This window comes from Phycodurus eques, chromosome 22 (genome assembly GCF_024500275.1).
Source record: "Phycodurus eques isolate BA_2022a chromosome 22, UOR_Pequ_1.1, whole genome shotgun sequence".
Taxonomy (NCBI): domain Eukaryota; kingdom Metazoa; phylum Chordata; class Actinopteri; order Syngnathiformes; family Syngnathidae; genus Phycodurus; species Phycodurus eques.
The window spans coordinates 5,027,544-5,051,558 of record NC_084546.1 but is presented as its reverse complement, the minus strand read 5'-3'; the positions used below and the strand labels follow the sequence as shown (position 1 = coordinate 5,051,558).

Sequence of the window (24,015 nt, the reverse complement as noted above, 5' to 3'; positions counted from 1 at the left end):
CCGACTTAAATTAGCATCAGTGACCGCATCTTTTAGAGCTGATAATTAATCTGCTGTTAGATCCCACAGGAACTGGAGAGCACCACAGTGACCCTTCAGGACAAATGTGAAAAACTGAAAAAAGAAGTGGGCCAGAGACAGATGGAAGTCAGGTATTTGTACTCTCCTGTGCCTGTTTTCCTTGTGTTGTTTCTTCAGAAAATGTTCAAAAGGGGCGCTGCAGTAAAACATTAATTGTGTATGAAACATCATTGTGTACTTTTCAGTTGTTTGTCTTGCACAGAGGTCTGAAGGAAGACATGGAAACATATCAAATGCAAAAACTCAAGGGGGAGAAAGAGCTGGAAGACGCAGAGAAAATTCTACAACTCAAGGAGGTGTGTGTATACTTGTTTGAGAGAGAGAGAGAGAGAGAGAGAGAGAGAGACCGGGCATTGGCTCCATCGCACCATCAATAAAATAACAAATCTACTGTACTTTCTCTCTCTCTTGTGTGTTTGTGTGCTGCAAGGCCGAGAAAGCTCAGCTCCTCGCCGCACCTGAGCAGATTTTAAAGGAGATTGGAGAGAAACGCTCCAAGAGGGAGTGAGTGAGACACGTTTAACAATCTGTGTCCAATAAGTGCAGGAAATGTACCAAATGCCCGGGATATAAACTCGAAATGAGCTGCTTAGACGCCTTCACTTGAAACAGCACAAGAAAACAGTAATGGCTCAATATGCCACCTGATACACTCTCCTTCTGTTAGTGCACTCAAATCACACTCTAATCATTCACTTCTGCTGCATGGAGACCTTCATATACACGAAACTGCATTCGATTAAATGGCCTTTCAAATTGTGTATTAAATAAACATAATGGTACAACTTTGCCTCATAAATCTTATTGTTCATCCCGACTTTAAATCAGGAGCTAAAAGCCGTTTGTTGCCACTTTGGCATTCAAGGTGTCACCATTTAATAAATACTCTTATTGCTTTGAGTAGCAAGTGTGAAGTGCTAACCTTCCTCATTCCCACAAATTGGCATTTAGAGCCGCGGTAAAAACATTGGAAGCGATGGACGCCCAGTTTTCGGAGATGACGCAGAAAGCGAAGGAGGTGGATGAACACAATGACCTCCTCAGGGCACAAAAGGAGGAGCTGGCCAAGGAACTGGAGGGTCTTCAGGCCCAAGTGGAGGCCAGCCAAAGGAGGTGCAGTCAGCTCCAGAAAGAGCACGAGGTCCTCAGGGAAGAAGAAGCTGAGCTTATGGGGCACAGGTACACTTAACTTCCTTTCAGGTGTAGGATTTAGGGCAGAATTAACATATACCTGCACAATCTAATAACATCCAATACATGAATTGTTACTTTCTTATGTGCCACTCTCCATCCGACACACACACTGGCCTCATGAAAAACAGTACCGCATTTGATTTTTAGGCTTGAAGTGAAGTATTCCGATGTTTTTTATTTTATATGTTTGCATACTTGTCACTGTTTTTTATAATACCAGAGGGATCCTGGAAATGAAGTTGCAGAATATCATGTGTGAGCGAAAGCTGCTTTGCGAGAGCCGGTCTGTGCAGCTCAAAGAGAAAAAAAGGTAAACAATAAATGCCTGTATGTGCTGTATTTCAACAATATACACTGTCTGTATGGAGGAATTTCTGTAGTTGAAAGATAATCGACTCCGTGCTTGCACCTTGGAGGCCATGGCAGTTAGAGGTTTTACACCCGATTTACAAGCTCATATTCACTGACAATTGATTTGCTCTGACCATTGTGCGAGGCATGATGATGGTGATGAATATTTCAATGACATCTGTGCGTCTCCTCAGGCAAATTCAGGTCTTCAAGAGGATGGAGCGTGCCCTGACCATAGCCACTGAGCAGCTCAAGCACACTCAATCTACCTGCACTGATTTGCAAGCACAGGTAATCTATTGCGTGATGATTTAACTTGCTAAAGTGTTTGCAGCATATTGCTATAATTCTGCTATCGCTATTATGAGTACAAAGTCAAGACTGCAGGTGTTTTGATTTTTTTTTTTTTTTTTTTTTTTTTGTCTTTTTTTTACTTGAATTGTCACTGTTCCTGTTATCAGGAACATTCATATCATCCATTACATCAGGACCATGTTTTTTTTGTGTCTTTTAGCTTCCTGTAATTTCACTGTTGAGTACAGTTTGTGAAGTGAAAGAGAGGAATCAAGGGAATTGTGTCAGCACATCTCACTTGTACATGAAAGGAAATATCTATGACACATCAGGGATTTCACATATTTGGAAATGTCGCAAACAAAATGTTTCTGCAAATTAATGGTTTTTTTTTTATGGCCAGATCTTTTTATGTGGGGCTTTGTGACATTTAAGTTAGGTCGGATGTGTTTTGCTGGCTTGCATATCTACAAGGTACATCAACACAACTCGACAGCAATGTCATAATTTTTGTGTTATAGCTTCATTTGAACTGTAAGGTTTTTGCAATTCATAAACCATCAATTTCACAAATGGCTTCAATTTGCAAGTACTTAAGTGGAATATGTCTACTGAACTTCTAACGCAAATAATCTGCACAAACATTTGACAGTGACTTTCCGACTTCTATTTCCAGTTGGATGCGCTTCCGAAAAGAGGGGCCGGTATCGCGCAGAGGATGGCGCTTCAGAAGGAAGTGGATGCACTCAAAGTGAGCATTGAAAAACAGGTGAGGATGTGGGCGCAGTGTGTGGGCAAGCGCGATGTTGTTAGCAACTGCAATGTGGGCTGCCTCATCAGTCCTACTCGCGGACAAAGGTAGCATTGTTTTCAATAGTACTGTCATTTTTCTTACACGTCTGCATACTTAACAAATAGCAACACATTCCAAAAGCATGAAGTTGTTACAGCTGAGAACAATGCTAAGTATTCTCCCTCCTCCCTTGCTAGTTATCAAGAGCTGAAAAGGCGAGTCAGAAGCAGCAGCAGTCTGGGATCATTCAGGAGCTGCTAAGGGAATCGGACGGCCTGAGAGAAGAACTGCATCACCTCAGATGTCTGACATACATCAAAGCAGAGGAGAGGGGCCAGAAGCACCGTGAGATGCTCAGAGCCGAGGTGCAACACACACACATGCATACAGACACACAGACGTAATCACCTGTAATACCGTCCATGTGTTCGAATCTGACACAAAGATTCCATCGACAGAAATGTTTTCAAATTTTGCAAACCCCTGTCCTGCTTCTAGTTTCCTTCTCATGTCTAGGGCTGAAACGATTCGTCGAATAACTTGAATAATTCGATTATAAAAAAAGTCAAAGCAAAATCTCTTCCTCGAAACTTAGCAGCGATAATTTTCCATATGGACTAATGTTACTGCAGTCTCACACACCTCTCAGTGTAGGCAAAAGTTTGGCGCTACGGTGGCGAGCCAGCAGGAAAGAGTGCGGAAAATACAGAAAATGTCCAAAGTTTAGGATAATTACACACTTAAAAAAGAAGAGAAACTGCAACGTGTCTACTGCTAAGCAGAACTCACTAACGTAAAAGTTACCATACAGCATGTGTACGAATGCCAGCTCAAGGTATTGATGTTGGCTAATTTGATAGCTTACCACCGCTAGTAAGAACGCATTGTAATGCCTTCCCAAGTGGTCAAGAATAGACCTGCCGGTGGACTTTCAAACGCTTGATTGAACAAATGGTAACAAAATAAGAACATAATAAAAAAATTCATACGCAAGCTGCTATGGCCACAGGTACTCAACAGTATGCAGACAGGTACTCAACAGTATGCAACAGTATGCAGACTGGCTAGTGGTTAGTCATTTAACAGGCAACCGCTAACTTGAGGTCACAACAGCCAACTCTAAACTCTCATTCACTGATGCCCATGTCACTCACCAGTGTCACTCACCTCACATGCACATTTTGTTATTTATGAATGCAGAATATTCTTCCCAATTAATTGATGGGGCTAATCCGTAGAATAATCAATTGTAAAACATATTTGATAACTGTAGCCCGAAGCGTGTCTTTCTGCTGCTGCTAGTGACACTGTAAAATGCTCCGCGTGTGTCATTGAATCCGTCTGCAGCAAATGAACCAGCACATCCAACAGGAACTTCGAGAGAAAGAGCTCATCAAGATGCACCACAGCAAGCTGAGTGCCATGCTGCAGCGCAGGTGTCACACTTTTTTTCTTTTCATTTCTCTTTGCAGACTTCCCCTAAATTATGGCAATTCAGTTAATGTTTGCGAGGGTAAGAACATGATCTATATACAGCAAACTAATGTGACTAGTTCACCTCAACAATAAAAAAAGACGAATCTTTGGGCATTTGTGATGCTCATGTGACACCGCCGGCGAGAACAGGAAGCTCTCGCTTAAAAAGGCATCTGTTGACTAAACACACTGATTTCAAGCCCAACGGAGTCACTAATTAATTGTTTCCTTATTGCTCAGAGTGCTACAGTATGGCGAACTTTGCAGCGTTATCACAGAGGAGAAAAATAAGTATGTCAAGCTGAAGCAGATCGCCTCACAGACCATCACGGAGTTGATGGAGCAGGCGAAGGTGCTGGAAAATGAGCTGGAGATCCAAAAGAGCATTGTCACCAAGAAGGACAGGTTAAGAAATCTTAACTGTGTATGGCGTTTTGATAAATTCAATTGAATTTCAGAAAATCATGCTGTATTTTTAGATTGCTGGCCAAAGTTCACAAGAAGCTCTCTAATAGCTGCAAAATAAGGGATAAACTACGCAACAACATCAACAAGGTCTCCTGTTTCTTTTTCTTTATTGGTGTTTTTCAGAGTTGGATAATCAGTTGTTTTGTTGTTTTTCCGATAGGTTGCTTGGCAAAGCCGTTTGGTCCGCCAGGAGCGCGAGGATAATGAAGTGGAGTTACAGACGCTGAGGCAAATGATCAGCCTCCAGGAGCAAGCGCTTATCGACATGATCAAGAACCAGGAAGGGGCCGTACAGCGGCGCAATTTTCTGTGCGATCAGCATTTGAACCAACCAACACATTCATGATTCAAACAGCGTGCTTCATATCTTGTTTGCGTGTTCACCCGTAGCGGCATTCAGCTGCTGGAGCACGAGGAGGTGTTGTTCGACTACCAGGAGAAGGTCAACACACAGGAGGCGGCCATCGCCGAGGGCAATGTGGCGCTGGAGAACCTTGAGAAGGAAATGAGAGACTTGAAGGTGGTCATCAGCGAGGAGAAGAGGCAGATCGGCTTCAAGAAGAAGGAAGTGCTGGTCCAGAAGAAGATGGAGGAGGAGCTCATCATGCTGCAGCTGGAAGTAGGCTTACCTAATTGTTGCAAGAACATCGGAAGTGTGCACATATAATGATATCGCTGATACATTACATTAGATTGGAGTGCGTGTTCTTTCCTGCCGGTAAATGTGTTACCATGTGATGAGTCACCCTTGCCTTAACACACCAGCGTATTACATTTAGTCTATCAGGATCTATGTGATGAACGTAGTGTATATTGAGTCAGACTCAACCTGTCACGGCAGTGTCATCATCTCCGGATTCCAGGCAGGGCATGAGTTATTATGGGTGCAGGAATGCGTGCCTCAACTTAATGTGTATGTTCGTCAGTTCGGAGGCGTTTTTAAGTGTTGCCCTGGAACACGGCGTTTACGCAGCTGCAAACAATGTGAGAATCAATTGGAACTCAACTTTGAAGATGTTTTAATGAGACTTATATAGGCAGAGTAGAATAGACTCCAGTTAATTAAAGAAGCAAGTGTCTCGTTTGACCTCTGTAATTTCTCCCTTGGAAAAAAAAGGTTTATTCTGAATTTAATTAATGTACTCTCCAAAATGGTATATTACTGCAAATGGCCAGCTTTTGTGCTCATCTTCCATCTTTGTTTTGTTAAGACCCACTGGCGGTTTGAGAGAAACAACTGAGTCAGTCTGAAATGCGAACATGCATAAAGATGTGCATCCAAAACAGGATGGATGACACGTTCCTCGGAGACTACAAATGGGAGAAAAGCACAAATGCATCTAAGCATGTTTACAATGCAGAAAGGGACAGCTACATTGGCAATAAAAAGTCTACACACCCCTGGCCAAATGCCTTCTATCAGAAGCCTGAAGTTTTTGTGCTAACACTGAGTCCTATTTTGAACTGTTCATAAGTCCTTCCACCTTGTCTTTGGCCCCCAGTTGCCTCTGAAAAAAAACATCCCCAAAGCACGATGCTGTCACCACCCTGCATCACTGTCGGTCAGGTGTTCTTTTGGTGAGGAGCATTGTTGGGTTTCTCCAAACATACCTGTTGGACTTAAAGCCAACATGTTCAACTTAGGTTTCATTGGACAGTAATAGAATCTCCAAAGCACATGTGTTATGGTCCAGGGAAACCAAGCTTGAACTAGAACTGGCGAAAATTGTTTTGGGTTATCCAAATAACTTTAACCGGTGGCAGTTTTATGCTGACTTCCCTTTAACATGAGTTTGAATGCGATTGGTTAATTCTGAACCCAGACACATTCCCAGTTATAAGAGGGCGTGCACACTTGTGCAACCACATTATTTTTACTTCTCAAGTTGTACAGGTTTTAGGTCACATTAATGGTCGAAAAAGTTTTGGAGTTCTTGAATTTGAACAGAGGTCACTTTCAGTACATTCATGCTGACAGGTTTTGACTTCTGTAGCTCAAAATCATCATCAGAGGTCATGTCATCCCAGTCTCTTCTTGACCATCACAGACCCTTTTCCCCTCCCATCTGTTTCCTCTGTCTGCTGTGTATGAATTATTTGCATCCATTTCATTGCATTCTTAACATTCTATTGTTCCTGTCATTATATGCAGTATGTCACATAAGCTATTGCATGGAAACCTTACATTTGAGGAGACATTCCTGGTCTCCAGAGGACAATTGTTCACTTGTAATGTCAAAGGTAGAATGACTCAACACTGGATTTTCACGACACTGACAAATATAATTTGGAATCTTTTCACCTAGCGCCGTTGCTAGGTATGATTGTCAGTGTTTAATATCACAACACAGACTACTGTCATCCTATCTGACTTCCAGTATGATTCCTTCTGTCGGTTCATCTGGCTATCAATCCAATATATGCTGAATAGTGTCCCCTCCCTCCATTGTAAAATGGATCATATTCCAAACGGCTCATCTTGCTGCACAGTGGAGCCAAAATGTAATATATTGGACGAGGCTTGCCAGTTCAGTTCATTCTCTATGCGAATTCAATCCCCACGTAGGTTGTTTATAGTCTTCCATTTCTCATATTTGTATTCATTTTTGACCGCTTTATCTGCTCATTGCAACCTGACTATTCCCCTCTCCTCCCATCACTTTTGATGGCAAATTTAGAAAAAGATGGATTAGGCCATCTGCGAGACCATTGTTGTTCAATACACAGAGGCTGCCATTTGCTTGGAATTTTAATCGCAGCAAAATAAACCGAGGTTGGTGTTGGATTCTGTGTGTTTATGAGCTGCTGGCACCTCTCTGGATTTGTAAAAGCAGGATAACTCCCTCGCAACAGTTCAAAACAGTCTTCCAACCAGTTATCCTATCTGCGTACGTGGTTCATGTCACAGCCTTTTGGACAAAACCCCCACTCCATCACTTCATTCTTTCAGGGAAGGGCGGATGACATGCTGCTCACTCCCTACGGTGGTGAGTCATATTGTGCCTGTCCCTAAATTTTCATCCAACCTGTCTGGAAATGGAGCACGGGGAAATCCACAGTCGAGACACGTGGAGCAGGAAGAAAGTAGCAACAAAACGGGCTTTGCTTTAAGCCATTGGTCTGGCTAGATCTCAAGTGTTCTTTTCATTTCTACAATATCACATTATTCCCCGCAGTTGGAAGGAATGTGATACCTATAATCAAACCTTCACCTGCTGATAAATCCACTTCATATGCATTAAATCCGGAAGGTCCCTGTGAAGTGTTAATAACAACCCTGACACATTTGAATAGTTGAAAAAGTCTATACATTTAGGCTGCAAAATCAAGACGTTCTGTCCCCTGAATGCTCTAAAAGCACACCACTCCCAACTGTCAATCAAATACCAGTGCTATGACTTGGAAAAAATGGATACTACATCGTGTAGCGTCTTTTCATATGCCTACCAATAACTACATGTTTGAGCCGTGCAAATATATCAACTTTGAGCTTCCAGTGGCTAAAATAACTGGGTCATTGAGGGGCTTTTCCATGCCGCGACAACGAGGCGCTCTAAAGCGGCTATGCCAGCCCGGAGCCCCTGTCCACACGCTGGCTGTCATGTCGGTGACTTTTTTTTTCTTCCCCTCGCTCTTCTGCCTTTTCTCCGTGACGTGTGCTCACTCATAGCTGACAACGAGGCGCTCTTAAGTGGCCATTTGCGTCTCTCTCGGCTTGACTTGCGCACACTCACGGCCGTCAGTGAGGCATTCTAAATTGGCCACGCCAGCCCGAAGCCCTGGTCCACATTCTGGCTGTCAAGTCAGACTTAAATAAAATGTTTTAAAAAATCCCCCTTCCTCGCGCTTTTGTTTTTTCTCAACTTGAAGTTTATGCACTCACAGCTCACAACGAGGCGCTCTGAAGCGGCCGTGATAGTGAACTATTCGAAGGTAAGATGCATTTTTGGGTTGTAGGCATAGCTGGCTAGCTAACTGCATGATGCAGTTGCGCCGGATAACCACTGATGATGAACAACAAAGGCGTTCAGGTTCTTATGTAGTGGGGACAGGGGCAACTCATAGAGGGAGCCATTTTATCTCCTCAAATGAGTACTGCATAGTTCTCAGTCTTTGCAATTATCTTCAAACATGTATAATGTATTTATAAACAAATCTCGCATTTCATTTCAGGGTCTTTAAAAGAAAAAGGAAAACATTATCTCTTGTCTGACTCTCTCAAACTATGCCTATTCCAAACCACAAATATCCTACATTTTATTATAATACAAGCATAGCTATATTTTTCTACCTCCCACGATATACAGAGTTTTTAATTTCATGCATGGCCTGGACCCTACTTATCATTCTTCTAATGTGTTTTGAGACTTGCTGAAGCCTAAGGTCCTGTGCTTTTCTTTCTGTTCCCATCTATTCCTGACAACCAGTAAGAGAGAGAGGCGGGTCGCTCTGGGGAGGAGGTCGGGGAGGGGGGTTGGGGGCTTGTCGGCGGCTTAATCATCATCAAGTAATTTGCCGCGGCATATCAGGCTTTAGTGTCGCAACTCCTCCCATTTATTATATATTTTTAATCCAATTTGTCTTATCTGACATTGTTTTTAAAAAAAAAAAAAAAAAATGAGTGGGAAGCTTTAAAGCAACACTTTGTGTTCACTTTGGCTTCAGAATCATGGCTGTAATTAGAAGCATAGCCTGTCTGTTGTTGCCATAGAAACGCTCGATCACTTACTTTTAGTGGACTATATAAGTTATTCTTATTGTATTTGTGCGGATGGTGTTTATTGCTAATTCATGATGTTTAAACGCCAATTTACAACAATGGCCCAAAAGTAAATCCACTTCTCAACTGGAGCAAAATATGCAAATATGCAAAAAAAAAAAGAAAGAAAAAAGACGTTGTTCGTCTACAGTCAGCTTGTACATTTATGCATTACCTGTTATATATTACAGATCTGAGATGCAGGAGAAAGCGTTTCTAAGTGATGACCGAATCTGTCGCTTGCAAGCTAGCCTCGCTTTCTTCAGCTTCAGTTTGCGAGCTGTGATTGGGATGAAAAAAAATCTTCCCTTGTTCTTTAGTGCTGAGGAGACATGTGGGTTAAATGTGGTGTGCGACCGACTCCCTGAGAGATTTCTTAAAATGTAGGAGATGATTTGTGTAAAGGTTTGTAGGCTTCACATGGTGTTGAGAGGTGCTACAGATGACACTGAGAAGATTAAATATTTTTTCTATCCTCCTCAAATTCGTAATTCATTGAGCATGCACCTGTGGAGGAAGTACTACTATGGTACTTTGTTAAACCATTGCAGTCATTGTACTTGTTAAATCTGGATATAATCTGTCTGTTTGGTGCATTATGATGGAAACTGGAGATAACCCAGATCCCTGTCTGTCAACGCCAATTTTTGTTTTTCTCACTTCGTCTTTTCATTCTTTCTCCTTTGATTTCACATCCTTTATCTACCGCCGTTTGATATTTTATGCTGCTTCACTTTATGTCCTTCCTCCATCGCTCTCAGTGGATCGGCATCTCACTCCCGTCTCTGCACTGGAGCCCATAAGCGGCATGTTTTGCCTTTCACATGATGCCCATATGACACAGAGGCTGAAGCAGCTGTATTTAAAGGGCTGAGACGTCACTTTGAATCAGAGCAGCTGCCCATTCACACTCGAGAGGCTTCATTAATCTCGTGAAGTTGGAGGAAATGGGAATCATCGCTTTGTTCCACGCTGTCTTTCTTTTTTCCCCCTTCCTCTTTTTATCTGCTGCACACACCTTCACACACGTTGCGATACAGGCGTGCAAACACGCATAATCCGCGTGGTTGAGCTGCTGTTTCATAAGACGGGTCACGCCGGGTCACGACCGCCTGTGTCTCCCTTTTTGTTTTCACACCCTGTTTTTCTCCTCCTCCTGATCCCCCACTTCTGTCTTTCCAGTTACTTCCTCAGGGTTCCTACTTGATCCCTTACAGCATCTATAAATATTTTCTCCTGTTGTTTTTTGCTGTTTTCGTGGCCCTGACAATGGGGGTCTGTGTTTTTTTTCCCTTTTATTTTATGCATACATATTGGTATGGCTCCTTGAATGACTCTACTACTTTTTCATACACAGCCACAATTCCACATAGGAGCCACTGTCTTTATTTTTCAAAATGTAGCACGAGTCATTTTTGGTTGATAGAAAGGTTAGTGTTGGTAGAAAGTGAAGAATACTTTTTATGATTTGAACTTTGTTATTCGTTGGAAAATAACTAACCTTTAATGCTGTAATTTGTTTGCATGACTGCTTTTTGGTCAACAGGCTTATTCAGAATCATATTTATTCATACATTTGACTCCACTTGCATTCTAATCATACAGATGTTGGAGGTCAGAGACCAGACGCTAGATAATCTAACAAAAACAGCAGATTACAAAGAGCTAAAAGGCTCCGATCCATCCTCCCCTGAACTGTTCAAGAAGATCGAGAAGGTACGCTGCAACTTTTACAAATCTGCTCGGGTGAATATTGCATTTTTAGAGATGTTGTGTCTCTCCCGTTGTAGCTGGAGGCCAGCCTTGCTGAGAGGGAGAGGCAGCTTTTGGAAAAAGGGCTCCTCGTGGACCAGGTGACACGTCTCTCCACGGATCTCCAAGAACAGAAAGACAACTGCCAACAAGACAAACTGTCGCTGGCCAAGAAGGTAGCCTTAAATTCAACGATGAGGCTCAGCTAACACACATGTAACCAAGTCTTTATGGATGTCTGCGGTCTAGTTGAATGAGCTGCAAACCCACATCATTGACATCAGCCGCCGCTTGATGGCCACGTCTGCAGAACTGTCGATGAAGCAAGCGGCTGTCTTGTGCCTCCAGCAGGAGGTCAAAGAGAAAGAGCTTCAGGTCGGAGCAGACTCGTGACCCTGCGGCGTACTGATTATTGGGGCCGAAAGGGGGGCCTCTGTCACGCATTTCCACACATGACCTATGCTTGTGAGTGCAGAACAGACGCAGTGACAGTGGTGAAAATTCATAAAGTACAAATACTGTACTCAAGTAGACTTTTCAGGTGTCTGCGCTTTACTCTTTTTACTTTTACTCCTTACATTTAGAAACAGATACAGTATCTGTACATTAAATTGATTAATTGAAATCTTGATTTATAAGGTAGAAAAAAAACGGACATAGAGGAATGTGAAAGCAATATAGTATGTACAGTAAATAGATATTGTGTTTTACAGTAATGCTTAACTAGATTTATAATTTTATATGTACTTGTCGCTAGAGTCTCTCTCACGGAAATGCACAGGTGTAGTCAGTAAATGAGATAATCAAAAATTGCCAACAGTCTAGATCCAAATTATTTCCTTTATTGACGCACGCTTGTCTTTTTGGCAATCCGCTTCTTCCTTGACAATCGCACCATGTTTTTTTTTGGTTCAATTAAAAAAAAAATAATAATAATAATAACACAGTACAGTGTATTGTATGTGTAGCTTCAAAACCCGATACAGGGTCACAGGTTTTCTGTTGCAGCACACCGGTAAATGTGCGGTGCTCAGTCACTTGGAGTGGGGTGAAAAGTCGCTAACTGTAATTTTTTTCATGATCATTCTCTTTAGTTGTGTTTGGCCACATTGCTCGGTGTGTGGCGGGCCTAAGGTGCATTTTTTTCAGTTGTTATTAGTAACTAATTTAGCAGGTTGTTTGTTATTCAGTTCACGACGTTAGCAAAACCATGGCAAAAGTCAAGCCAACGCTAGCGAGCGCTTGTTTAAAAATAAAACAAAGAAAAAAAAAAGGTATTTTGTAAATGTAATGTCGATGTAAATGTTAATAAAAGTGAGTAACTATTTTGTATGCAGTTTTTGTTGTTGTTGTGCCAAATTATTAAAACGGGTATCGTGTAGAATTGACTGTGAAAAAGATTTTTTATTTGTTACTTCAGTTCTTAACTACTAATTTCAGACGTTGTACTTTTTACTTTTAAGTACTGGAGTTGAAGTTGAATCACTTCTACTTTTACCAGTCATTTTTTACACAAGTATCTGTCCTGCTACTTGAGAGTGTCACACACTGAGTACTTTTGCCAACCTCTGCCGTGTGATTTGAACACAAAGTCCATTTACTATATGCTGTTTTATTGGTGTGTCCCTCTAGATGGAAAGGTGTCAGAGGCGGCTGGAGCAAGGCCTGCCACCCTGCCCTGAGATGGAGGAAGAATGGAGGAGGATGCTCCGGGACAAGAAGAGGAGACAGAGAGACAAAGATGAGCGAGAGAGGGTAAAGAGATCATTGGTCAGGATTTGATTAATGTGCCCGAGTGAGAGGAGGAGGGGAGGAAGAAAAGAAGAACAAAGACAAGGCGCAAGGCAGGACTTGACTAAAGCTATAAGGCACAGAAGTCTTGCTTTATATCGGCGAGTGTACATGATGAGACTAAGGAGAGATTTAAAACACACACACGCGCAAAACACGGACTAGATTCGCTTTGTCAACGTGCACAAATAAGAAGAGGTGGAAACTGGCACACCTGGCGTCATCGGTTGCGTCTGAAAGCAGTCCAGATGGTCTTATCTATGGTTTCTTTTTCTCATCCGCTTTATTCCTGTTTATCGCTGCCGGCCCCGAAAAGACACCACAAGCCTCCACATGCAAATGAGAAAGAGGACGTTGAGGGATTGTCTAAGCTTGTCAATGAGGCACTTCTAAGTATTTAACCTCCTCCGAGAATGCTTCGTGAACTTCCCAGTTCAATGTGTTTCCTGTCTATTAGCCATTCATGCGTCCTTGCCTCCCCAGTTAAAATCGAATATTTCTCGTGCTAGACAATAATCCATTCATATGCTTTGAAGTCTCTGGGATTTCAGCACACCTAATTTCCATGATGCATGACTGCAGGGTCATGAGGGCATGGTTGATTCTTCCTCCTTGAGCAGAACTTTGACCCACTTACAATACGCCATACTGGCTGTATGGAATGCTTGACATTATAGGTTCCTATACATTCTTGGGCAATGTCCACAAAGACCCTGTAAACTAAATAAAGATATTTCTTTATGAAAAAAATTTTTTACAGTTTTTTTTTTTTTTTTTTTTTTTGTCTAAAACAGAACCCAGCGACACGCTTCTGCCATGAGTCCCCCCTCCCCCACTGTATAAGAACTTGAGCAACTTTGTTCACGTCAGTGGTTATCTGGCACAATTGTGAGTTAGTTATTATTACTAGGTCCAAGCCCTGTTAACTCGCGACGTAGCTGGTGGCTAGCGGCTCTCGTCGCTGCGACATAGTGGGATATAATCCAGCCACTGCAGGTTTTAAGTGGATATATTGTCAAAGCACTTTGTAAACATGTTTTTAAAGTTCCCATATAAGTAATTATTATTATTATTATATTCTCGTGGCTCAAACATGTAAGGATTTGTAGGCAGAACTGATGCTAGATGAGGAAGCATCCATTTTTCAGTCGGGTGTGGTTTGACATATTCAGCAGACACGCCCACACGAAAGTTTTTTTCATCATTTAAATTTGGCAGCGTTCTCAACACTCTTCTCTGTGGTGTGTTAAATTTAGAAGACATTTATTCTCACTTGACTGGGACTTTAATAATATTCCCACGAGTTACATTCAAAGGCTACCTCAGGCCAGTTCATCCAATCAGAAGTCTGAAGAAAGGCTACAAAACGTTAATGAATAAGGGACTCGAACATTGAAATTTGAGTTTTTCCCCAAGTCTTTTTTAAAATCAGAATTCCCCAAATAGTGCCAACAAAGGTTTGCATGTGGACAAAAGGTCAAAAAGCCTACAAAAGTTTTTATAATATTCAATGTTTATGTAGTTATGGCCTGATCTTAGTCTCAAGACACATTTGCAAAAAGTGCCTCCAAATTCTTGTTGTGAAAAGTGCATCTGGGTCAGAGCTTGGGCAAATGGCTTTAATGAGCCAGAAGATGGAAAGAATGGCACCTTACTCACAGCACTGCTGCGGTGTTCACTCTTAACTGAACATGCGTTCTGCACTCTTGAGAGAATATCTTGTTGCTGAAGTGATATATTTTTGTCATTCTGAGCACTTGCATTTGTTTTGACATATCACACATATTGAATTTATTATTCCATTTTCATGATTAAACTCCTCCAAAATTGAATTTCAGCGCCGCATTCCAAGGTCACCCATCAATATTAAAACATTGCCTCGCGTGTGCGCAGCTGGCAGACGAGGACGAGTGGAAGCAGTTGCCGAACGGACAGTACACCACGGCGGAGAGTCGACCCGATGCCTACATCCCCCACACAGACGCGCTCCCGCTGCCCAAACCCTACGGAGCGCAGGCTCCTTTCAAGCCATCGCAACCAGGTGCCAACATGAGACACATACGCAAACCGACACATCTCAAACCCTTAGAGCTATAGAGGAAATACAACAACAACAACAAAAATATATATATATATAAATTCCACTGTCCCTCAGCACTGTGCCTCCCTTTTAGCATAGTTCCTCTAATTGCTTCGTGGCTGCATCTGGTTGTAATCGTGTTCTATTTTTTCTGTATTTACAGGCAATAGCTTGTTTATGCTGCGTTTGTCGACAAGTGAGAGTGCGAGGGAGTTGCAAGGGAGATTTTCTGAATATTTTACAATTTTTTGTCTTCTAATGTTGCCCGTCTATGAATGCATTGCAGCGTGTTTAAGCCATGAGTTTAAAGCCTGAAAGGAGAAATGTAAATATGGAGAGGCTGATCACACAGTGGAAGAGGGTAGACAGTGATGAAAAAACAAAAGGGGAGAAATTCAAGGTGGTGCCAAAAGAAATACGAACATGCTAAATATTCACTTGATTTCCGGTTTCTTTGTAGCTTGTGATAGAAAAAAAAAAAGTCACGTCACTACAATGGCATTGCTCGCCTGTTGCACATTAGTGATTCATAACTTATTTCTGTTCTTAAGTCAGGTGCCAGGCGTGGGAGTAGTCTACCTTTTATTACAAAAACGTATTTGGATCTAATTTGGACATGAGGTGTTTAAACGGCGGTTAAACTGGAAATAAACCAACCAGCGGCGAGTAGTTATGACTGACAACATTTGGTCACTGTTCAGCATCGCTCTATAGAAACAAACAACATAAATCTCAATTGAACAGTTGGTTTAGTGGAAAAGGCAACACATATTTAAGTGAAAACTCCGACAGCAAGTTAGCACATGCTGAGACTTGAGCTCGTTTGCACGTTTTTGAGCAGAATGGCAGATAATCGTATGACAGCACAGCGACTACTACTTTTCTCTTCAACAAATTTCAGTTTTGCAGAAGTTTAAAACACTACATTTCAAACTCAAGAGGGAAGTTTCTGGATGGGAACGTAATGGTTAGATTAACTAAAACAACTAGCAAACAATTCTGGATGGATTAAGGTTACTGGCAACCTAAATTTTTTTTTTTTCTTTTTTTTTTGTAAATTATTTCAAATGATTATTGTTGCTAGCTTATGAAACTGTGAAAATGGCTTGGATATTTCAACTTAATGCACAATTTAGTAACTCACTGGATGCAAAAATGAATAATTATCTAAACATGTATAACTTTAAATTCTGCTAGAAGATATTTTAAATGTTGCATTAATATTGTTGAAGTATGGATGAAGTAATTTCTAAAAATAAGAGCAAACTTGAGCTAATATCTAAGCTGTTAGTGCCTCATACGTAACAGAGCAGCATGTTAAAGGACAGGTCAATGAAGTTAATTTAGTAAGATATTGTCTTCAGGAGTAATGGTGTGTGTGATCATCCATTGCTGGCAGCTGCTGAGAGCTGTCGGATCTATTTAGCACCAAACAGTTTGGGCTTCATTAAGCGACTACATAACACCGACCGGACGGGGCTAACGACTGCGGAGGCTCGGATTCCCGCTAAAAGATGAGACATTCCGGAGAAATCTTTTCTGTGCAAGCTGTTTGCTGAAAGTGACTCAGCTTGTTCTGTCGCTGAGATAATTTCCTGACTGCTGATTGAAATATTTTTAAGATGTGCAAACTTCTAAATGCATCTGGATGTTTTTTTTTTTTTTTATAGATAATAAAAATAAAAATAAAACTCAGTGGAAACAAAACATGTTGTCCCTTTTATTCAAAACCTATAGAATGTATGGTATTTCACAAAAAAAAAAAAAAATCTACACATACCACACTGACATTTTCCAGAGACTGTTTAGAGTTTTAAAAAAACATAAAAAAATCAAAGATGATTGATCACTCACGGTCACATGATTCAAAACAGACCATTGCATGCATGCATGTCTTTTCATCTCCTTTTGGTTCCTTTGGTTGGATGCCGTGCTTTCCTAAAGCATTTGCAAGACATCTTTCTGCAATGTGTTGTGGAAATAAATGTCTTGTCTAATGAAGCCCAGTTGCTTTGTTCTCTCATTATTTCAAACAGGAGACGTGTATTCAAATATTGGAACAGTCCTGAGTCAAACGATTACAGGAAATAATCAAACATGGTCTTGAACGGTCAAGATGAAATAGGTCGCACAGCAGTTTTCCAGAGCCACCAAATGAGGACATGGGATGTTTATATTTTGACAAATTGTGTTATTTATTGTCTTTCTTGGAATCCACCTGCAATCTGAGAAATTTGTCAGAACACATTTTTACTGTGCTGTAAAAATAATAATACAAAAAAAAAACAGAAACAAGACCCCAACTAATTTATCTCATCGCTGACCAAATGCCACTAAATCTTTAAAAATATGAGCCTAACCTTCCATCTTTTAAATCCCTCAAGTGTGTCCCTCTGCGCTTCGCATTATGTCCTCATTTAGATTTTCTCTGAAGTAATAATTGCACCCCGTTTTAAAACATCCCCGCCCATTCATCCGACCGTTAACGGTTAAAGCCAGATGAATATCCTCATGGTCCGAGTCTAAACATCTTTTAGGAGCTGTGAAATAACCCTGCCAAGAACCATACAAAACTCTTTGTCAGCAAGCCTGACAGAAAGCATGTGTTTGATTTATAAGTACTGTATAGTGGTGCCTTGAAATACAAGTGACCTGAATTTTCTGACAGACAAGGCGTCGTTTGGTGCAATTTTTTGCTTTGAATTCTGAGCATAAATTTATGCTACGAGCGCTGTATGGTGGCAGCGAACTCAACTCACTTCACAACAAGCAGCACTTTTGCAGAAAGTGACGGGTTCTTCAAAAAAGAGGCTCCAGGCTGTTTATTGCCACTCCCAGTTAATTTTGAGTTTCAGTAACTGAACATCAAACAAAGACAATCAAATTATGTATTTAAAACAACTGCTTAGCTTTACGTCCGCTTCGCTAAATCCTAAGCGCCATCGACAGGCGAACGACTAGGACTATTACAACGGATACTTGAACATAAACAGTTGAGCAACACATGTAGACAGACAATATAATAAGACTCATAATATATTCTTTATCCTCTGTGAAGAACAATCAATTTTACCGTCTCCTTGCATTGAGTATCTGTATTATACTGTGGCCAAGGCGCATACTCCAGAAGGAACAGCACAAAGTTCATTGAACTGAACAAAACATCTGGCAAAAAATAGTTGAGAGTATGGTCACAGAAAATATTAAACTCTTACCTCAAGCCACCACTGTATTTCCTAACAAAGTGGCTTCTATTCTCAAATTAGATGCCATTCCCCTATTAATTGCGTTGTCCATTTGAACAAAAAAGCACTGTGGCCTTTTACATTATTGATGAACTAATTATTGATGAAAAACGATACATTTATTTTAAAAATGCACATACATAACATACATAACTCCACCCTAATAAATACCTTATGTATAGACGCGTGATCCTCTCTTCGATTGACTAGATTTACAACCTCATTCACTACAACTGAGCATTCCTCTCAATCTTTGACACACAACTTCTGCCCGATCTCATTAAATTGGACAGGTGTACCTAATGTTGATGTACTGTTATAGCATGTGCTGAGATTTTGGTTGCTTGTTTATACAATTGTATTTATTGAGTATAAGAAGGCTTCCCTGACTTGAATCAAAATGTAAACAAATGTTAGTTTTCTCCCTTTGTCTCTGGTCCTGGCAACATCTCAGCTGGCGGCTTCTGTCTTCCCATTCATCTCTTCCTGCTTGTTTGATTGCTCTCGTAATTCATCATTCCCTTGTCTTCCATCCATCTACACTCCCATCTGTCCTTTTTTGGGGGGGTTCATTTTCCCTCAAATCCCAGCAGAATGAGTGTCTGTTTCAGAGCCGTCTCCTCCACAAATGTAGCGTCCACGTTCTCCTGCTCCTCAAAGGGGTTCAGACCTGGAGCGCAGGAAGGACGAGGGGGCTTCTTTTAGAGGATTTCACGTGAGAAGCATCCACACATACACACACGCATTACCTTGCTCCTCGATGTCAGAAAGCACTTTGGCCAGGTACGTCAAAGGCAGGACGTCTGTTCTGAAGGATGCTTTGTCTCTGCCGGTGAAAGCAAATCCCTGCAGAAGGACAAGTGGGAAAAGTCTACTGACTTTCTGTGTCTGCTGGCCAAAAGAACCAAGAAATTAAAAACTAGATTTAAAAAAAACAAAAAAAATTGTTGCTTTCAATGGTGTGACACTAAGTGCCTTTGTGTCAAATGCTAAAATTCTGGGGCTCTATTATGTATATGCAAGTGTGACTTTGTGAGTGTGTGTGTATGTGTGTGTTACCTTGTTTTTGTTCCGTCCCCCCAACAGATTCCTGACGTAATCTCTGGAGATGGAAGCCGAACTGATAGGATGATCCCACATGTGGTAGAATCTGTTTGCCTTCACACACAAAAGATGAAATAAAAAAATAAAAAAATCAATAAACCAGGAGCATATAAGCATCTGTCCCTTTCTATTTTGGGGCTTGTGACATACTATACACCTTGCTCATGTTTAATACTAAAAGCAAAAATAAACAACTACGCTCCATCAGTCATGTTGATACAGAGCTGCTTTCTGTTTCTACTAACCACAGCCAGACGCTCGTGCGGGCGCTCATTTATCAATGTTTAATTTTTTATTTTTTCCCCTCCCCAAGATGAATATTTTAGGCCCGATTGTGAAACTTTGCCACTAAATTATTTACGACACTCAGCCTCGGTATCTCGGTGTGACCGGCTCGGTTTGACATTGCTGCAAATTACAGCCCTCCGGTATGGCATGAAAAATAAATTGAAACAAACTGAACGGAACGTGATGAAACCTTTGGCGGCGAGGGCCAAGATTTGTTGCATCATGCGCACTTGTTTTATCTACAGCAGGGGTGCCTAATACATTGTCAATTGAGATAGGAATCGTCCAAAATGGACCAACTTTTCCTGTGTTCTCTAGGTAGATAGATAGATCGATATATTCACTGCGTGCGTGTGTGTGCGTGTGTGTTTTGTACCCCTCTCGCCTCTCAAAATCAGCCAAAAAGCATCTGACTGGCAGGAAACAGAACAGAGACACAAAACACTCAACATTCCTCTCATCACAATGCAGACAGGGGGCACACAGACACTTATGGTTATTAACAAATACTGTACCCACACACTTAGCACATGGACGTTACACAACAGACACACAGTGGTGGACCACTCCCCAAGACTTCGACAGAAAACACCTCCCAACACACACACACATACACACAGTCGTTACTTATACAAGTGCTTTGTGATTGTTCTGTGAGACTTTAAATAACTGCGTGCACTTTAATTTCTGGACATCAAAACTTCCTTGCTACTTAAACTTGGGATTGTGCATTGTTTTAATGATAGACAGGTGGAAATACACGTACCTCTGGAAGTCTCTTTAATACACTGAACTTCAGTTTCTCATTAGCTGCACTGTTGTCCAACTCTGTGCCCACAAAAAAAATGAAAATGGAATTTAGCAACTTCAATCAACACCAATGACGAAAACCAATTGAAAGTTTCAATTCAAACTCAGCATTATTATTGTTTGGAAAAGCTCAATTTTATGATGCGGCTCCTGTGTTGGCATACTGCAGGTGTACCTAATGCTGTGGCCGGTGATATTTCTGGTCGAGCAAGCATAAGCAGTAATTCTCAATGTGTGGTATGAGTACCACAAATGATATGTGGGCTGCCTCGAATGGTACGCGAGAGTATCACTGAATTTAATGTTCAAACTGTGCGTAACGTTACAGTGGCAGAAATTGTATATTTGTTAAGTAAAGTTCAGTTATATTTAACTTTAAATACAATACATTTGCATTTCATCTTTGAGAATGTTTTTTTTTTTTTTAAACATTTATTTTGGTATTTACATGCAGGTGCACCTGTCATGAGTCGAGACACGAAGGTGTCCGTTAGCTGAAGGAAGCGGTGGTCGACATACTGTAGGAAAGTGTGATGAGGGAGGCAACGCAAAGCCAACGCCGCTAGCAGAGTTTGATAACCTGATCACAAAAAAGAAAACACTTTAGTGTGGTTACGATTACACAACTGGGAACCTGACACAGCATGAGTGACTAAGATCTGATTCACACGTTTGCACGATGCTAAAGATGCTGATGTTTAACATGCCGTAACTTTCTGATTGGTTGCTTTTGTGTGTGTTGGCGGTACCAGGTGGGAGGGGCATGCAGAGACCCCTGGTGGCTTCTAGGATCCGAAGCATGAAGTGAAACACAGCCCACTCGCCCGGACTGGCCCGTTGTTTGCTGGAACAACACGTCCATAGAAATTTGGACATTGAAGCATTGCGAAATCATGTGAGATGGACATGCGCGCGCACACACACACACACACACACACACACACACACACACACTCACACTCACAGGGGCATATTTAGTCATTTGGTGGCCCAAGGCAAACCCAGTCGTGTTGCTCTCCATATTATAACAAAGGGAGGTGTACATCGATAAAAGAGGGACACTTACAAGCACAGAACAAGAGGGCCCAGCTTGTGCTTCAGCCAGACTGACTCCAGCATGTGTCTGATCAGCTCCAGCTACAAACACACACACAAAACAAACTCACAGTTTGGGAAATTAGATTCCAAGGAAAGTCCAACTCGCAGCTTGAGGCAAGGGCGGGAATTTGAGCCTGAAAACAAAGTGACTTTCAGCATATTTTTTACATCTGTGGCCATCTTTATTTTTTTGGGGGCATTTAAGCTCAGCTTGCTGTTCTGTATCCCCACTTCCCTCTTTAGAAGCCACACTTCCTATTTTCATTTCCACCCAGCCCGATTGGTGTGTGAACACGCGCAATGACACGCCATTGGCCACATCCGTTCGCCGTACATATGTCAGCACACGAGATCACTTGACTCCGCTTGGCGCGACTAAAACGTGTACTCAATCATTGACACACACACACACAGTCACACATACGATCTCTCACTGAACATAACAGGAAGACAATCCCCCATTAGTTTCCACACTCTCCAAACATGTCCTCAATGGCTGTCAATGATTAGCAAGACAATAAGTAATGTTTAATACTTATACTGAATTTTTTTGCTTTGATGTGCAAGCAAAAATTCGAGATACGAGCGCTGTACGAACAGGTCTTCAAAAAAGAGGCTTCACGGTGTTTATTGCTACTCCTCGTTGAGGTTTACTATCAAACTAAACAGAAAACAAAGACAATTACATGTGTATTGAAGACTGCCACACAACTTTGCTCCCCGCTAGCTTAATGCTAACACACAATGCAAAAGGCCACAGACAGGTTAACGAATAGCATCTCTGTGGCGGTATTATCACCCTTTATGCAACGGATATTTAAACACAAACCTTGCAGCAACACATGTAGACTGACAATACAACAATACTCACAAACATATTCTTTATCGTCTGTGAAAAACGACTAATATTACTGCGGCTTACTGAGTCATAGTAGTTGTGAAACTCTTCTTCGTTTGTGTCTGCATGACCTTATTATACTGCCCCTTCCGGTGGGCAAGTCATGCACGCCAGAAGGAGCCGCAACAGATGAATCATGTTTAGCTCTTTAAATTCTATTTAATTATTTTGTTACTATATGTTTTTATAAATTACAATATTATATGTGCACACAAAAAAAAGCATTTTGTTTTGGGTGGCTGGCACAGATTAAGGGCATTGCCATTAATTTCAATGGGGAACGATAATTTGGATTAATGTGTTTGATGTAACGAGATAGAGTGGTCACAGAAGGAATTAAACTTGTATCGAGGGGCCACTGTATCCAGTATATATCTTTTTTTTAAAATAATCATGTTGTGTACAGTTTTTGTCCTGCTCAAATCAGTGAGGTTTTTTTTTATGATAATTTTTTTTTTCCCCCCATGATCAGATTGATTTTTTTTGTTTCTTCAAATGTTTTTGCCCATTTTTCATCTTTCTTAAACAATATTGAATTAGGTTTCTTGGGTGGTTGTGTCAATACTTTGCTACTATATTAAACTTTAGAATGCACCATGTGTGTCAATGTTTTCGTTGCGATGTACAAATGTTAGCTGAAACTCTGGATTGACGTTTTTGGGGATTAATTTTGGTTATTCAAAAAACAGAGTTTTAGCTCCTCTGGCCCACTAATATTGATACTTCTGTCTGCTCCTCAGGTTCAATAAATTCAGATTTTTTTCTTTTATAGTCATTATCTTTTCAACTAGCTGCGGGCCTCTAAATCTGTAGAAAAGGTGAAAATTTGTGGTTACAAAAATCCCTTTGTTAGAATATCTAAAAGCAGCCATTCCTCATAACAAGGCTCTTTCTGAGAGAAAAGTAATAACCTTCATCATCCAGAAGAGTGTTTCTCCTGCATAATTAAAACCTCCCCAGTCTATTTCAAAACAGAACTTTCAATATGTATTCAATGACTTCTCGCTTGCTCTTTGGACTGCATAATAAAAAGCAATGCATCGCCGTTGTCCATAGCAACGGGGAGACAGGGAATAAATAACTATGACAATAATGTAGTGTGGAGTCGCAATCTATCACAACAGAACTTCCTGGCTCTTTAAAAGCTTTAATTTATTTCACGCCCCCCCCCAACCAACTTGTGTCAATGCAGCCATTAGTCTCAATATGCACCAAAGGGTGGGGTAGGGGGACGAGAGTGCGATGTTCTTTTGTTCGGAGAGTGGACATTTGGCCGGCATTATTGAATTTAGGGTGTGTGTGGGGCAGCCGCCAAAGCTGCTCATTTTTTTCTCCCCAGTCGTTTCCAATTCCGTACCTGTATTCGAGCTGGCATGGAGGTTATGTTTTCATCACCATTTGTTTGTTTTTCAGCGAGATTAAAGCAAAACCTACTCGACTAATTTCCATGAAACTTTATTGAAAGTGGCGCTGACACCAAAGAGGAATGCATAACATTTTGGGGTGGATTCAGGGTGTGAATAAGGCATCAAT

General features: G+C 41.2%; 2 protein-coding genes across 19 annotated transcripts in view; one reads left to right on the top strand and one right to left on the bottom strand.

Annotated features, from left to right (window-relative positions):
• Positions 1-16,683, top strand: part of ccdc146 (coiled-coil domain containing 146) — a 54,415-nt gene extending 37,732 nt beyond the window's left edge. For 3 of the 7 annotated variants that reach the window (XM_061667939.1, XM_061667940.1, XM_061667944.1), the window contains 19 exons: positions 61-152; positions 284-377; positions 512-585; positions 1,033-1,260; positions 1,496-1,585; positions 1,821-1,917; positions 2,597-2,689; positions 2,911-3,078; positions 4,061-4,149; positions 4,430-4,594; positions 4,669-4,744; positions 4,818-4,966; positions 5,048-5,276; positions 11,022-11,132; positions 11,207-11,344; positions 11,418-11,543; positions 12,801-12,923; positions 14,853-15,000; positions 15,203-16,476. In XM_061667939.1, the coding sequence (XP_061523923.1) occupies positions 61-152; positions 284-377; positions 512-585; positions 1,033-1,260; positions 1,496-1,585; positions 1,821-1,917; positions 2,597-2,689; positions 2,911-3,078; positions 4,061-4,149; positions 4,430-4,594; positions 4,669-4,744; positions 4,818-4,966; positions 5,048-5,276; positions 11,022-11,132; positions 11,207-11,344; positions 11,418-11,543; positions 12,801-12,923; positions 14,853-15,000; positions 15,203-15,354 (2,442 nt within the window). In that variant the 3' untranslated portion in view covers positions 15,355-16,476. Of the gene's footprint in view, positions 1-60; positions 153-266; positions 378-511; positions 586-1,032; positions 1,261-1,495; positions 1,586-1,820; positions 1,918-2,596; positions 2,690-2,910; positions 3,079-4,060; positions 4,150-4,429; positions 4,595-4,668; positions 4,745-4,817; positions 4,967-5,047; positions 5,277-11,021; positions 11,133-11,206; positions 11,345-11,417; positions 11,544-12,800; positions 12,924-14,852; positions 15,001-15,202 lie in introns of those variants that run through there. The other 4 variants (XM_061667942.1, XM_061667943.1, XM_061667941.1 and 1 more) reach the window with 4 other exon arrangements.
• A 1,379-nt stretch (positions 16,684-18,062) lies between these two features.
• Positions 18,063-24,015, bottom strand: part of gsap (gamma-secretase activating protein) — a 17,798-nt gene continuing 11,845 nt past the window's right edge. For 9 of the 12 annotated variants that reach the window (XM_061668364.1, XM_061668366.1, XM_061668365.1 and 6 more), the window contains 7 exons: positions 21,553-21,623; positions 21,236-21,330; positions 20,947-21,066; positions 20,443-20,504; positions 19,344-19,442; positions 19,034-19,172; positions 18,063-18,954 (listed from right to left, as the gene is read on the bottom strand). In XM_061668364.1, coding sequence (XP_061524348.1) covers positions 18,854-18,954; positions 19,034-19,172; positions 19,344-19,442; positions 20,443-20,504; positions 20,947-21,066; positions 21,236-21,330; positions 21,553-21,623 — 687 coding nt within the window. In that variant the 3' untranslated portion in view covers positions 18,063-18,853. Of the gene's footprint in view, positions 18,955-19,033; positions 19,173-19,343; positions 19,443-20,442; positions 20,505-20,934; positions 21,067-21,235; positions 21,331-21,552; positions 21,624-24,015 lie in introns of those variants that run through there. The other 3 variants (XM_061668368.1, XM_061668375.1, XR_009767617.1) reach the window with 2 other exon arrangements.